Source organism: Rosa chinensis, chromosome 2, assembly GCF_002994745.2.
Source record: "Rosa chinensis cultivar Old Blush chromosome 2, RchiOBHm-V2, whole genome shotgun sequence".
Classification (NCBI taxonomy): Eukaryota; Viridiplantae; Streptophyta; class Magnoliopsida; order Rosales; family Rosaceae; genus Rosa; species Rosa chinensis.
The window spans coordinates 8,065,861-8,080,008 of NC_037089.1; the positions used below are offsets into that span (position 1 = coordinate 8,065,861).

Genomic DNA, 14,148 nt, shown 5'->3' on the forward strand with positions numbered 1-14,148 from the left:
TGGGGGAAACTATACAGATTTAATGGTTTTCGACGATCTTCTTCCTCACCATACGCGGGTCATGTGATTAGGTCTCCTCCCCACTTACTTTGTGTTTGTGAGTGGCAGTTGAGGTAGCTTTCTCCTCCTCACGTGGGTGGTAGTCGAGGTAATGTTCTCTTCCTCGCACAATCTATGTGTGAGTGGCAGTCGAGGGTAGGTAGAGCCTGAGGGGCTCCATTCTCGTATGGTGAACTCTTTTCCCCATATCCTTTTGTTGTTGTTCTTGACTAGCGGGGCTAGTCGGTTTTTCTTGAGCGGAGCTTCTCGTGGTTTCCTTAATTATTGCATGCATCGAGAGTTTTATTGATATAAATGTGGAAAAGTATAAACTCCATTTTTTTTCTTTCAATTATTTATTTTTGTCCACTCACGCTAACGTTTTTATATACTTTTCCCTAGGCCCTTCGGTTTCAAATGCCCAGATTGCAGTATTGCTGCTTGGTGTACGAGTGTGAGCCATAGTGACCGCACCTGCTTCCGCCATCACATTCTGTAGGTTACCTGTTTAACCTACTGCACTCCTTGTCCATTTATATTCCTACAATGCTCTTATTACTAAGGGATATGTGACCCAGACTTGTATGAATTATATTTGAGGTCTATGACCTAACTTTGGTGATTGTAGTAACTTTTACCTTTTGGAGATTATGTATGATGTTATTAGCTTTGAGATGGGATGGGTTGAATTGTGGTTGGATTATTAGAAGTGAATTTTGGTTTTCCACAGGATTTTGGGTTATCTATTTTTAAGGGAGGTTATGCCGAAATTTTTGGTAAATCTCCTTTAAAGGTGGGTCCCGCAGGGCCATTTCGGATTCCAGGGTGGAATTCGGGGTGGGTCTTGTCAGCTCATCTCATATCCTCGCGTTCCACCTGACCTTGGTCCACTGCACTCTGCAGCTCACGGGCGCGCTCCCTCTTGACATTCAGCTGCCCCTACAGCCGGGCTATCTCCCGATCAAAGTGAGCCACCAACTCGCCAAAGGCGTAGTAATTCAGGTTCACAGCCTGCATCACATACCATTGTCAACATATCTACGTGAGCACAATAAGAAACAAGCAAACTCATAACGGTACGTACCCTCATCAACCTCTCCTAGGCCTCCCAATACCCCAGGCGCAGGTCTTCAGCATTCACCCAACTGCGGTCGCGATGACAGTTCTGCAGATCAGCAACCATATGAAGGATGGCACTATCGGTAATCCCAATCTTGCCCAGGGTGCGCGCAAGACCCCTGGCAACCTCATCACGAGAACCTCGCGAGCCCCCACTCGTAGATCTCGAGCGTGATACATTATCAACCTGAGACCTCTTACTACCACGAGTGTCGATAGAGACACCAATTGGAGAACTCCCGAGACGAAGCTGCAAGGCAATCCTCTTCCTCGACCCAACCTCATCCGTACGGCCACAGGCGTCCGACACTCTGACACCATTCCCCTAGCCACCTTGGGTCCTCGTCTCGGTAACTTGATTAACCCCTATTATACCCCCTCCAGACTCAAGTTGCACCCTGGGTACCTCAACTGTCAGACCTGTCTCGCTAACGGCCTGGCTGGTCATTCCCGCCACTCCACTATCCACAGCGACGACTTCCCGCGAGAAGGGATAGCCAATTTCATCACCAAAAACGGTTTCCAGCTATTCCAGAACCGTATCCTGCACCAGGTAAGCACGAGCACTGGTATCGCTCTAACGTCGCTCCACCTCCTCCAACAGCTCCTCGAAGGAGATCTCCACCTCTACAGTAGGCTCCGAGGCCTGAGCCACATCACCAAGATCCCCCCTCCTGCTGGGACCCAAGGGGACTGCTCCATCACTTCCAGAGTCTCGGGGGACTGACGCTCGCCAGCACACACTTGAGGAAGCTCACCCACCTCGCCAGCCTGCATGGGCTGCTCACGGGCATCTCGAGTTGGCTCTCGAGCATCGTAAACCTCATGCCACTAGGCTACAGCCTCTTCCTCGGCCCGCTGATTGAGATACTCCAGAACTGCATCGGAAACCTCAGATACATCTCATCGGGCAGCGACATACTCACTCGATGGTCAGTCACACGCACTTTATCCGGCAGGTCAACATCCACTCGCCTCGTTGTCTACGATTCTTGCAACAACCCTTGAATAATGGTATCCGGATCGACATCAGCATATGGGGCGTCACTCTTGCTTGGAGCCTTGTTCTGCATATCCGCTACAAAACACACAAACAATGTCAGTAGGGATACCACACAGCATACGACAGCACACCAAGCAATAGGAAAACCCCTCACCCGGAAACCTCCCCAACTCAAATCTCTCGTATATCGGAAGCCTACACAAACAATAGAACCCCCTCGACCCTTTCGAAAACACACCCATCACCCTCGCCACACGCTTCCACTCCAACGTGGTCAAATTCACCTCCTGCCTCACTACGATACACAAAAATGCTATTACTATACACCAAAGGCAAGAAAACCCACCAAAAAGGCAATCACAATACTCACAGATGGGTTGGAACCGGCTCGGGGCCCGGTGCACTATATCCGGATTCTGCCACCGGCCGCCTACTAAGCACGGCCTCCCCCGCCAATGCCCATAAATGTTCGATGACAAGTCCTCGACAACGGCGTGGCCGCCCGGCCTGAAATTCACACATCCACCATCGTCGGCTTTAGTCGAGTAATGCATTTTGAACATGGAATTGAACTAGTCGATACTGGGACAAAGCAACCTGCTCATCTTCCATAGCAGCAATACTCTCATTATTTGCCTCAACGCATTGGGCGATAGCTGCCCTACCGATATATTCAGGCAAGATAGCAGATACTGCAATTCCTTGGGTAACGAGAATGTCAACCCACACCTGAGTTGATACTCGTAAAAGCCTGCCCACCCCAACTTGGGGTGACTAAACGTTTCACCATCCCTCAACTGGCGCAACAGGATGTTGTTCGGAATCGGCCAAGTGGTCCTTATTTCAGCGATCTGCTCCTCCGTCATACTCGGACCTAGCTGATCAATAGGCGTATCACCAATGCCCAATCGCCCACGGGGTGTATGCGGGATCTCCAATACCTCGACATCATCTACATCGGGTAAATCGGGCACCACGGGTTACTCAACCCTACTCGAAACTCTGTGAGCAGAACCCTCGCCACTTCCTCTAAAACTCCCTACAATACCCCCGCAAGGAGCTCCCTCACCACCTCTTAAGGGAATCGCCCTCACCAACTCCCCAGGAATCACCCGCGGCACCCCGGCAGGAACCACCTCCACCGCGACTGCGAGAAACACCTTCTCCCACGCCACCAGACGCGCCGACACCACCTCGGGAGGTTCCTTCCCCTCCACGAGAGGAACCCTCTTGCCTACCACGATTGCGGTTTTCATGCGCCATACTCCGAGTGATATAGAGATAACTGGTCAGTCATTTTCCTTTTATATCGCCTTCCTCAAGACTCCCCGGCAAAATTTCAAATCTTCAAGCCCTATCCGGAACAACCAAACGAGACTCAGCTCGACCCAAAATCCAACCCTCTAAAACCTCGCCGAATCTAACGCAACCCAGAACCCGCCGGTAAATCGATTTCCCGGAGCACAACCCCTCACAAGACCCACGCACACCAATACCCTGGGATAAACCCAGAAAGGTCAAGAGACGGCGTACCTGTTCACTCTTCCAATTGAAATACAGAGACAATGACGACCACTCCATGACCAGTTAGAAGCTCTCCATACAACTACGACCCCAATCTCACCCAGTTCTTCTCTCAAGCTCCAACACGAACGCAGGAACAGTAACCATCTCCACATCTCTCCTCTGTCCTTATATAAGGACCTCGAGAACACCAGGACCATTGGACGTGCAAGGACGACGACCCCAGATCTCACCACGATTCCGACATCACTTTCCATTATCATTATCGTACTCGATACTGAATTAGCCATCGGAGAGTCGAAGGCCGGCACACCCGATCTTCCTTTTGACCTTCGTCTGTTTTGTAGATAAGCGAGACCGATAGCGATAGTAGCAGACCAACACATCCCGTGTTCAGTTGGACCGGACTGCTCTCGAGACCACTGAAACACGTAGTGCAATAGCAATAAAACCAACAAACTTTGACAAGGACAACAAAATAATGATAACAAAATGAAAATATGCAATTCAAAAAAAAAAAAAGGGTATTATCAAAGCTTTGTATCTACTCGTTCACAAAGGACCAAAGTCATTGTTTTCATACCAAAACAATTCCTTGAACTGTGAATATGCAAAATGGTACACTATTGTGATGTAAGGAGTTCTGAAGAGGTGTCGACTTAAAAGCAAAAAAAAAAAAAAAGTTTTTGTTGATGGCTCTACCAAAACTAATAAAACAATTGCATAATCAAGCAATATAAAGGACTACAAATATCTCTCGAGCGATGCTGCGGGCAGAATTTCTACGTTAAGATTACTGAGTTGCGTATTCATAGGTGAGTGTGGTTGGTTGACAAAGATAATTAACATGTGTTTAAATGAAGTGAAGGACATGCAGTGATATAGCAATACAAAAACATAGAAGTACTAAGAGTCTTCTCACTACCAACAAACAAACATCAATATAAACTCAAATCATGGCTGAGAATCAGTCCACACAATGTTGCGGGTTTGTTTTCTTGCTAAATTTTATATGTAGTGCAGTAGAAATCATAATATAAGAACTATTTGCTTACTTTCATACTGGCCATGTAGTATAATTGAAGTTGTTATTATTTTACAGGTTGCAAAGGCTAGTGTTCTAACAATCGTAAACCCTATATCACACAAATGCATGAATCGACCAAATCTCAATCTTTGTAATATATACGAAACAAATGTTGAAAATGAGCAATCCAAACCTAAAATGAAGAACTATATATGTCGACATAAAAGTTCAATAACCTATATATCTGACACTATGGAAGGAAAGAAGGTAAAAAACGATATACGCAGCATGAAAATCTTATATCAAAGTTGATGACCTCCAACTTCAACTTTAAGAACTCTGACAAACTATCAAAACCATATAGTAGACGATTAGTAAGTGATAATGTAATTTAAAATATCTAGAAGAATACATTTACGGCACCAAGTGAATATCGGAATGAGGTTATATAAGAAGGAAAAAAAAATCCCTGATTTATCATTATTTTTAATGTTGAATCTGTTACCTATAATGCAGATGCCTTAGAGCACACTACACCAATAACCTCAACACACAACACTTTTTGCACAACGAAAAAAAAAAATTTGTTGTGTGATGAGGGAAAGTGAATCATACAACACATTTAAAAAACTTGCGTCGTATAAGGTTGTTAAAATTCAGAAGTTTTTAGATAGAAGGTCATTGCACAACACTTACAAGAATAATTTGTTGTGTGAATGAAAAAAAAAATAAGCGGCAGATTTCACTCCTATCTTGACTCAAATTTGGTTCCAAATTTGTACTACATTGTACAACAGAACAATTATAACTGTTGTATGAGTGTAGCTTTCGAAATGTCATACAACAGTTTTTATTTATGTGTTATATGATCAAGGAAGATATATTGGGAGGTTTGGATGTGCTGTCAAATGCAACTCATTCCCCTCCAAAACCAACAAATCTGACAACAGAACTTTATTGATTTGTCGTCTGAGTCATGAAAAAAAAAAACGATATGCATGCCTTTGACAAATTAGAACTAGCTATCTCGGTTCTCTGACCTCTCACTCCCACTTAGACAAAATAAGGGTTTTTCTTTGAGCCATCTCCTCACAGACTACTCGATCACTCTCTTCTCAGTTCCTTCCTAGAAACCTCAACTCCCCTTAAAAATTGCGCTTTGGCAATCTCTCTCTCTCTCTCTCTCTCTCTCTCTCTCTCTCTCTCTCTCAAGCTCTCATCTTCCCCAATTTTACTTCTCTTTCTGTAAATCAACCCTAAATCTTCAATCTTTAACTCCACTTAATGGCTCTGATACCTTCTTCCACCAAATCCAATAAAAATCCTAGCCAAAACCCCACAATCCCCCAGTCTCCAAAGCCCCAACTTAACCCTAAAAGAATCTCTATCGGAGCACTCAGTGGAAATCTTCGCTCGAATCCGAGACTACCTAGAATCCAATTAAAAACCCGTAACACTCGGTAGAGCATTTGGGTCTGGGAGTAACACTCACTGGTAAGCTTTCTCTTCGATCTGTTCATTTTCAAATCTATAAATCTGTATTATGTTTTGGGGTTTTCGGAAAGGGGGTTTATTTTGTGTTTGATTTTATGTGAATTTGATTTCCGAATCGGCCTTGACCCCAAACTCGACGGCGACGATGTGCATATCCATGACTTATCTAGACCGAAGCTTTTCCACCCTAGACTTCAATACCTTCATCGCCTTCGTCTCACAGCTCGAGGTTAGAGCTTGTTCATCATAGACATTTTTTTTGTGTATGTATGGCTCTGTTGTATTTGTTCATCTAATGATTCTTGTATGAGTTTGATTCATCTAATGGCCTTCTTATGTATCGATAGTATGAGTTTGTGTTGTTTGCTGTTTTCAATTGTGGATGGGTCTCATGGATTTTTCTATTTGGGCTTTTAAGGTTTAATGATTTGAATGATATTAAAAGGATGTGGATGATGTTTTATACTAATTTTGAAGAGGTAGGATTTTATAAATCAAGCAAATCTGGAAATTTTTGTTCGTTGTGTGAAATTTAAGGAGCTTACTGATGATCAACCCACTACTTGATATCTCCAATTATCTCTAACTGGTTTTATATAAATGTTACTGTATTTTCTTATGTTATGAGTTAATGGGTTCAAGTATACATATATGGTTGGCAATTGACTTGAGGGCTTGGTTGTGTTGGGTTTCATTTTCTCATAAAGGATATAACTGGTTTAGATTTGGTTCAAATATAGGGATAATTTGATCTTTTGCAACAGAGAAATCTATGGAGGTGGGCTTCTTCTTGTTGATGATGGCTGCCTCATGCACATCTTTAGCATCATCTCTCCTATCTCATGTACCTCTATTTCCTCTATCTATTTTTTTAAAAATACAATGGGAAAAATGCAATCTTTAATGTAATTCATGAGTCTTGCAATGGGCCAATATCTGGGGTTGCTTCAATTTGGATTTTTGCATTGATTCTCTGTTTGGCCAATTGATATTGTGCAATTGATTTGTTTTGTTTGGCTGTAGTGTTTTTTTTTCTAAAGTCTAAGATATGTGTTATTTTTTTGTGTGGTGAATCTGCAATTGATAAATAAATAGTATTTATGAGACCCAAGGCTTCTATTCTTAACAAGTTACAGACTTTATACTTCCAGTTAGCTTTCATACTTCAAGTTACAGACTTTCTAGCTAATGGTATCTTGTTCTCATAGTAATATTGTTGACACTGGAAACATAATGAGATTTTTATATAGTGAGATTTTTTTGTATGATCTTTGTACTTAATGTGAATCTTTTTTAAGAAGTTCAATTCAGTTGAAGTGTGAACAATGATTTGTAGTATTACTTGCTTTCAATTCTTGCATGTTTATGAGTAATAATAATTTTTCTTTTTTAATTTTGGATGTAGTCACAGAAGAGAGGGAAAATATTGATCCTATGGCTGCACTTCTGCTTTTGTTGGCATATAAATTTTACATGCAGCAAGAGTATCTTTGAATCCAGGCCGGGAGTATCTTCACTGAATCCTTTTGCAGCAGCATACATTCTCCTTTCCAAAAGGGAGGTAGATGATAAAACTTTTATTGAAGCTGAAGGAGTTACTACTCAAGCATCCACACATGAAAAGGATGAAGATTGGAAACTATTAGAATGCTTTCTTGTCTTCTAATTTGTATAGATGATTGGAAAATATTGCCTTAATAGTACATTTGATACTTTTATATATAGATTGGAGTAGTTCAATTGATGAACTGCATTATGATTTCTTTCAAGTATTGATCAGTATAGTTATTTATGCACTAATGGAGTATTAATATTTCTGCAAATTTCAGATTAAACAATGACCAAACAACAGGTCACACAACAGACCTCTTATAACACACAACGGTAGTTAAGAAAAAAAGAATGTTGTCTGACTAGGCTATCTAACAACAGCTTGGAAACAAGTTCTGTTATATGAAGAATGCATCTATAATGCTACACATGGCTGCGCGGCAGCTGTGCCTGGCATCTGTCGAGAGAATGCACAACGGTGATAACAAAAAGATGTCGTGTGTTTGTATATCATACAACGGTGCAACACCGTTGTGCAAATTTTAATCACACAACGCGCCGATACACAACGGTTATCAGCCAAATCAGACAATGATTTTTACCCGTTGTGTGTTTCATTTTTTGGTGTAGTGGCATCTTTAGCAGACTCTCTATTTTGACTCCTTAACTATTTTTGAGAGCATATTTAGCTTTTTAGATATTTTAGCAGCTGCACCAGACTCTCAAGTGGCTCTCCATTATAACTTTTAGCTATCTCGCTCCTAAATATAAAGAGCGAGATGTGGCTCTCTATAATTTAAAACATTCTTTTTGAGTTACTTAATATAATTTATAAATACATTTAACTATTTAGTTTTCATTTAAAAAATAATATAAATTCAAAACTAACTAAAATAGAGAGCACTGATGTAGACGTATTTCTAAAGTGGCTAGCCAAATGACTTTTTAACTACTTTGGCTAAAATTTGACTCAAAAATGGCTACCATTGCTAAAGATGCTTTTAGGTAGATAAAAGTAGAAATGTGCGTAGGGATATTGAAAAACATTAGAAACCAATTGCTCTATATATATTTTTTGTGTTTCATATGATAATTCGACTATCAGAGAATTTTTATTTGAAAGAAAGGGAGAAACATTTATCAGAGAAGCAAGAAAGGGAGAACAAAGAGGTCCTCAATAGGTTAGCAAAGGAAGATTAGCAATTGGCATATTTTCATTATTTCTCAAGAACCTCAACTAAAGAGTAGATATGAATTGCAAACTTGTAACCTGAAAAGGGAATAACTACATCAAGCTAGATTCATCAATTACCAGTAAAAAAGTTATATTAGATGTACCATGATTCAGTAATGTCAGCCTAAATCACATCCAATACTATATATTTGTTCATTATTATAGGCATGAATGAGGAAAAAAACATGTATAATTCCTACTTGTCATTCATATCTATCAAAGAAATAAGAAAGTAAAATGCTCTATAAGTTTTTGTCATGTAGGAATTGATACCAGAATACTTGATTCTTCTATACGCCTATGCTGCTTCTGCCAACTCCTTTATCTGCAAGGTGTCCATGTCGAATCTATAACTAAAGGATAGGGAAAATCCTGAAACTTACAACAATAACCAAAGTTGTAAACATGTCAAGTATATAACTAACGAATAAGGGAAAATCCTGAAATCTAAAACAATAACCAAAGCTCTAAACATGTGCTCACTATTTCTATATATGCAATTGTACAAAAATTTTTCTTTTCTGGAATTAAGCCTCTCAAAAGTTTAATGAAAACAAAATCCAAACACCTAGAAAAGCTGTAAATAGTAAAGATGAAAATACATACCAGTTGCTCAAGCTTCAAGACTCAATTGCACGAATTTGCTCTCCTTCGCAATACATACTTTTAATGATGTTCCTAAAAAAGTAATATGTGTATAAACCCCCAAATCAAATCATGCAAATTCAAATCCAATACATATCCCCCAAATTCAAACAATAAAATCAAGGTTCAAAAAAAAAAAAAACCAGATCCCTTCCCTTTCTTTCGCGAGCCATACCTTCACACACACAGCTCTCCCAGTTCACTGGAAACTGCCATGACTCAGTTGCCCACCATCGTCACTGTCCTTCTTTTCTTCCTAGTCTCCCTTTCTTCTTCCGCCACCAGTACCTGTGACTTGAGATGATGAGATGAGAAGTTACCTTTCCTGAATATCATCTCTCTCTCTCTCTCTCTACGTGGAAAACAAAGAAACACACCCGACCTTTCTATCTCTCGATTGTGGTTAAGGGTGTATTGTATTTGGATTTCTGCAGACTTTTTTTAAATGACAGACTTTTTTTAAAAGTCCACAGACTTTTTAAAAAGTTGATAGACTGTTATAGATTTCTTAAAACCATTGATTTTAGCAACAGACTTTTATTGATTCATGAAAATCTATATACTTTATTATGAATGACTTCTACAGATTTCCTAAGATGTACAAAATATTAAAAAACAAAAAATAAAAAAAATAAAACAAATGCAGCCCAAACACAAAACAAAATAATAACTTATTGTCTCTTCAATGCTCCAGTATCTTCTAATAGAAATTGACTCAAATAAATGATTGTTAGTCTGTCTAGCGAGCAATTTGTTCTCATTCCTAATCTCCCAACAACATAAATATACAATATAGATAACTTGGATGTTTATGGTTAATTATTCTCATCAATTTTGTTTTTGCCGATTAATATATATTAATGTAGCAATATTGGTCAATGTCTTGATCTATAATCAATCAATTGAAACTCAATTGTTCAACCTTTTTTTGAACCATAATATAAATTTCAAATTAATGAGAATAATTAATTAATAAGATAAAATTTAGTATGGTTCAAAGTCTTAGGTTTAGACCACAATATTTGAGTTTTAGGGTTTCATAAATCATTTTTATTGCTATTAGGGTTCGAATTATCACAATTGAAAAAAAAAAAACAAAACAAAAATCGCATTCAACAACTACAATGAACATGTTGAGTATCAAAAAAGGTTGATATTATAAAAAAAAAAATTAGAGAAAAGACAAAAAATTAAGATTGAGAGATGATGAACGACAAACTTCTTCGTGGGAAGAGAGAAGAACTTTGATAGACTTTTTTTTTTTGAAGAGGAAACTTTGATAGACTTTTTGAAATCTTTGGTCTGGAGGCTAGAAAATTATTGGAGTTTGATATGTATAGTTAACACTACAAAATCCATGATTATCCATGATTTTCTAATTCCATAAGTATGAATGATATTTTGAATACCGCTGTACTTTTATTCATTTTTAAAAGTCCTAATTGAATACCCCTAGATTTTGGTGGAATTCATGAAGTTTTTAAAAATCCTAATTGAATACCTCAAGACTTTCATGGACTGTTAAAAGTTTATATTAAATACACCCAGACTTTTAAATTCCATAGATTTCTTTAAATGTTCCACTAATTCCATAGATTTCGTTGTATGGTTCAGTTCTTGACTCTTCTTCTATTTTCATCCTCATCATCAAAATCGTAGCAGCTCGAGCATATATATAGTTGATAAACCAGAATATCATTTATACAGAAAGAATTTACTCACACATATGGAGGGTAATAGGATCATACTTCAGAAACATGCATGATAAGGCTGTTTAATTTGGAGAATCGCGAACGATAACATATCTATGAATGCATGTATATGATGACTGTTTCAAATCTTATAAAGAACCCTAGCTAATACTACATTGTGGGAGAACTTAATTGCCACGCACTACTAGAAATATGGCCTTTAGCCACAGCAGCATTGGGTACGACCAAGGATCTGTGGCTTTTATTAGTTCAATAGGGAGGGTTGGTATTGTTTAGTGGCAGATATGCTGTTGGTGACTAAAATTAAAGTTTGGCAACTCAATAAGATTTCGTCCGTCGCCATAAAGGGCTTGGGAAGAAGAGAAGCACACAAAATTTCAGATTCCGTCGGAGATTGTTAACTTCTCACGCGCGGATCCCACATTAATTGAATTGAAAATTCATTTTTTGTGAGTTTTTTATTATTAAAGAATAAATTAATCTATCCGTCGCCCACTGGTTTCTCCGAGTGGTTTCGTATTATATAAAGGTTTCAGTCGCCTTTGTTTCTGTTTCCTCCCTCGGACTCTGACTGTGATCTTCAGCCTCCGTCCAACGGCGAGTGACAACTCACCCACCAAACGATGCATTGGAGGAAGATGACCAAAATCTCGACAATTAATTCGTTGATTGTAGTTTCTCACAGCTACCCAGCCATATTGATTGTCATTAGATCTGTCGGTCGGTGATCGCTGCTCTCCGGACACTTCCTAGCCAGAAGCCGACATCGGTGTCTGTCCCCGTGTCATGAACCTGTTCATTTTCTTAAGGTTTGCAACTAGTCAGATCTCTCCTCTGTTCAAGGATTCAGATCTGGATATTTTCTCTTTATTGATATGGATTTAGATAAGGATTTGCTAGTGTTTTTCTCTGTGGCTTCTATTCTAGCACCGGATACAATTAGATTCACGTCATCTAATAGGATATGAAGATTGAAGATCGAGCTAGGTGATCTGGTCTCTTCAGAGTCTTATCTTTGACCCTTATAGTTGTTTAGTTTGATTACAATTGTATCTAATAGGTCTGACTTGAATTTATTTATACCAACGTTTTTATAATCAAATATATCAATTAAGCATAAAACTTCTTCCTGCGCTAATTTTCTCTCCTGGGCCATTTGATTATATGGCTTTGAAAGTGGGTATCTTGGTTTTGCGTCATGGATTGAGATAAGCATACAAAATCAAGTATCTGATGATGTGTTAGAAAATTAATTTCTGCTTTCCAGTCGATTTTGGATTTGGTTCATATATACAGTGCTCCATAGACATCTCTGTGACGCTAGTTTGTATGCCTTTCTATAGCCAAGTGAACGTACTCTACTTATGCAGATAGTGAAGCTGCATATAAGTGTCTCAAAGAGAGATATGGGACCAAGCAGGAGGACATAATCCTCTATGGTCAATCTGTCGGAAGTAGCCGTACTGTTGATTTTGCTGCCCGTTTGCCTTAACTAAGAGCAATTGTGCTGCATAGTCTGTTATTAGAAGATAATCGAGTTGGTGAGCGAGTCACTGTTGATTCAAGGAAGAAAAATCCTGCTGATTTTGCTTTATGGAAGGTAGTGTCTTGAACTCAAGAACTGATGGTAGCTATTGGTTCTGCTCTCTTATTTTTGTTTATTAGTTCAACTGCAGAAGTTTAATGAAATCTTTTAATGTTACAGTCTGCAAAGGAAGGTGAACCCTTCTGGGACAGTCCATGGGCACTGGAAGACCTGGTTGGCATATCGAGTGCAGTGCCATGAGTACTACTTATCTGGGTTACTCTTTTGACATACATGGTGGAGGGATGGACCTTCTGTTTCCCCCACATGAGAATGAAATTGCTCAGAGTTGTGCTGCTTGTAAACAAAGTTATATAAGCTACTGGATACACAATGGTTTTGTCACTATAGACTCTGAAAAAATGTTCAAATCGCTATGGAACTTCTTTACAATTCGACAGGTACGAGTGGTCACAATTTTTTCTTCTAACTTGTTGGGAACCATCATTCTAATGGTTGAGTATCTAGCTTTAGAGTCAAATTCTTGTCTGATTTAATGCTTACGTTATAAATATTTGATATTTCAGGTAAAGTGACTCGGTCACCAGCTCGATTATCCTATATGTATTTTGTGAAGTGCAGTTGCTGGTTTGATATCCACATGGTGATGTCCTTTAGCTGATGAGTATTATTAAATTACTTTATCTAGATAATATTGAAGCCTGTGTATGTGTCCCTAACATGATTTTTATTTAATGTGCAGAACATTGATAAATTCCCTCTGGTGAAATATCCTGTGCTGGTAATACATGTAACTACTTGGATATGTTATTTCTGCATTTTCTTCTATTGTTGACCCCTCAATATAGGGAACTTGTGATTGTTTCTGAACATGTTATTCTTCTAATACAGAGAAATTGTTTTTGCAGGGTTATGTGAACAATTTGATGCAAGGGAGAAGTTACAGCAGTCAATGGAGGATTGTTCAGCATCATTGGGAATATTCAATGTCTAGTAATTGACTTTGTAAATTTTCATGTAAGTGTAGGGTAGGTGTTGAGACTAGTATTGTATTTGGTAGCTTGTACGTAACATTTTGGGTGTGGTATAATAGAATAGTATATTCATTCCTGATACAAGAGTTGTATGTGGGCCCATGGATGAGAAACCAGAAAAGATTTCTTGAAAATTCACATCAGTGGTATTGGTATCAGATGGCCACAGATCAGAATCTTAGAAAACATTAAAAAAAAGGACAACTGATACTGTTCATTG

The 14,148-nt window shown here is 39.0% G+C and overlaps 1 protein-coding gene across 3 annotated transcripts; it reads left to right on the forward strand.

The window, feature by feature from the left end:
* The first annotated feature begins 12,013 nt into the window (after nt 1–12,013).
* On the forward strand, nt 12,014–13,929 carry LOC112183607 (cysteine--tRNA ligase, chloroplastic/mitochondrial). Of its 3 annotated transcripts, none has more exons than XM_024321977.2 (5): nt 12,014–12,157; nt 12,719–12,948; nt 13,054–13,334; nt 13,637–13,684; nt 13,803–13,929. In XM_024321977.2, exons 3-5 carry the CDS (start codon nt 13,089–13,091, stop codon nt 13,893–13,895), a joined length of 387 nt encoding a protein of 128 aa, XP_024177745.1. In that variant the 5' UTR covers nt 12,014–12,157; nt 12,719–12,948; nt 13,054–13,088; the 3' UTR covers nt 13,896–13,929. The 3 variants fall into 3 exon arrangements, 2 of the variants coding, with proteins under 2 accessions (XP_024177745.1, XP_040371463.1); XM_040515529.1 differs by having other exon boundaries at nt 12,038–12,157; nt 12,692–12,948; XR_005807441.1 differs by lacking the exons at nt 13,637–13,684; nt 13,803–13,929 and adding an exon at nt 13,461–13,502 and having other exon boundaries at nt 12,015–12,157.
* Nucleotides 13,930–14,148: the final 219 nt, after the last annotated feature.

Excerpts from the sequence above, each read along its gene's own strand:
- LOC112183607 (XM_024321977.2), top strand. The coding sequence starts at position 13,089 with ATGGGCACTGGAAGACCTGGTTGGCATATCGAGTGCAGTGCCATGAGT. Across the intron at positions 13,335-13,636 it reads ACTTCTTTACAATTCGACAG|AACATTGATAAATTCCCTCT; the intron begins GTACGAGTGGTC and ends TTTAATGTGCAG. Across the intron at positions 13,685-13,802 it reads ATCCTGTGCTGGTAATACAT|GGTTATGTGAACAATTTGAT; the intron begins GTAACTACTTGG and ends TTGTTTTTGCAG.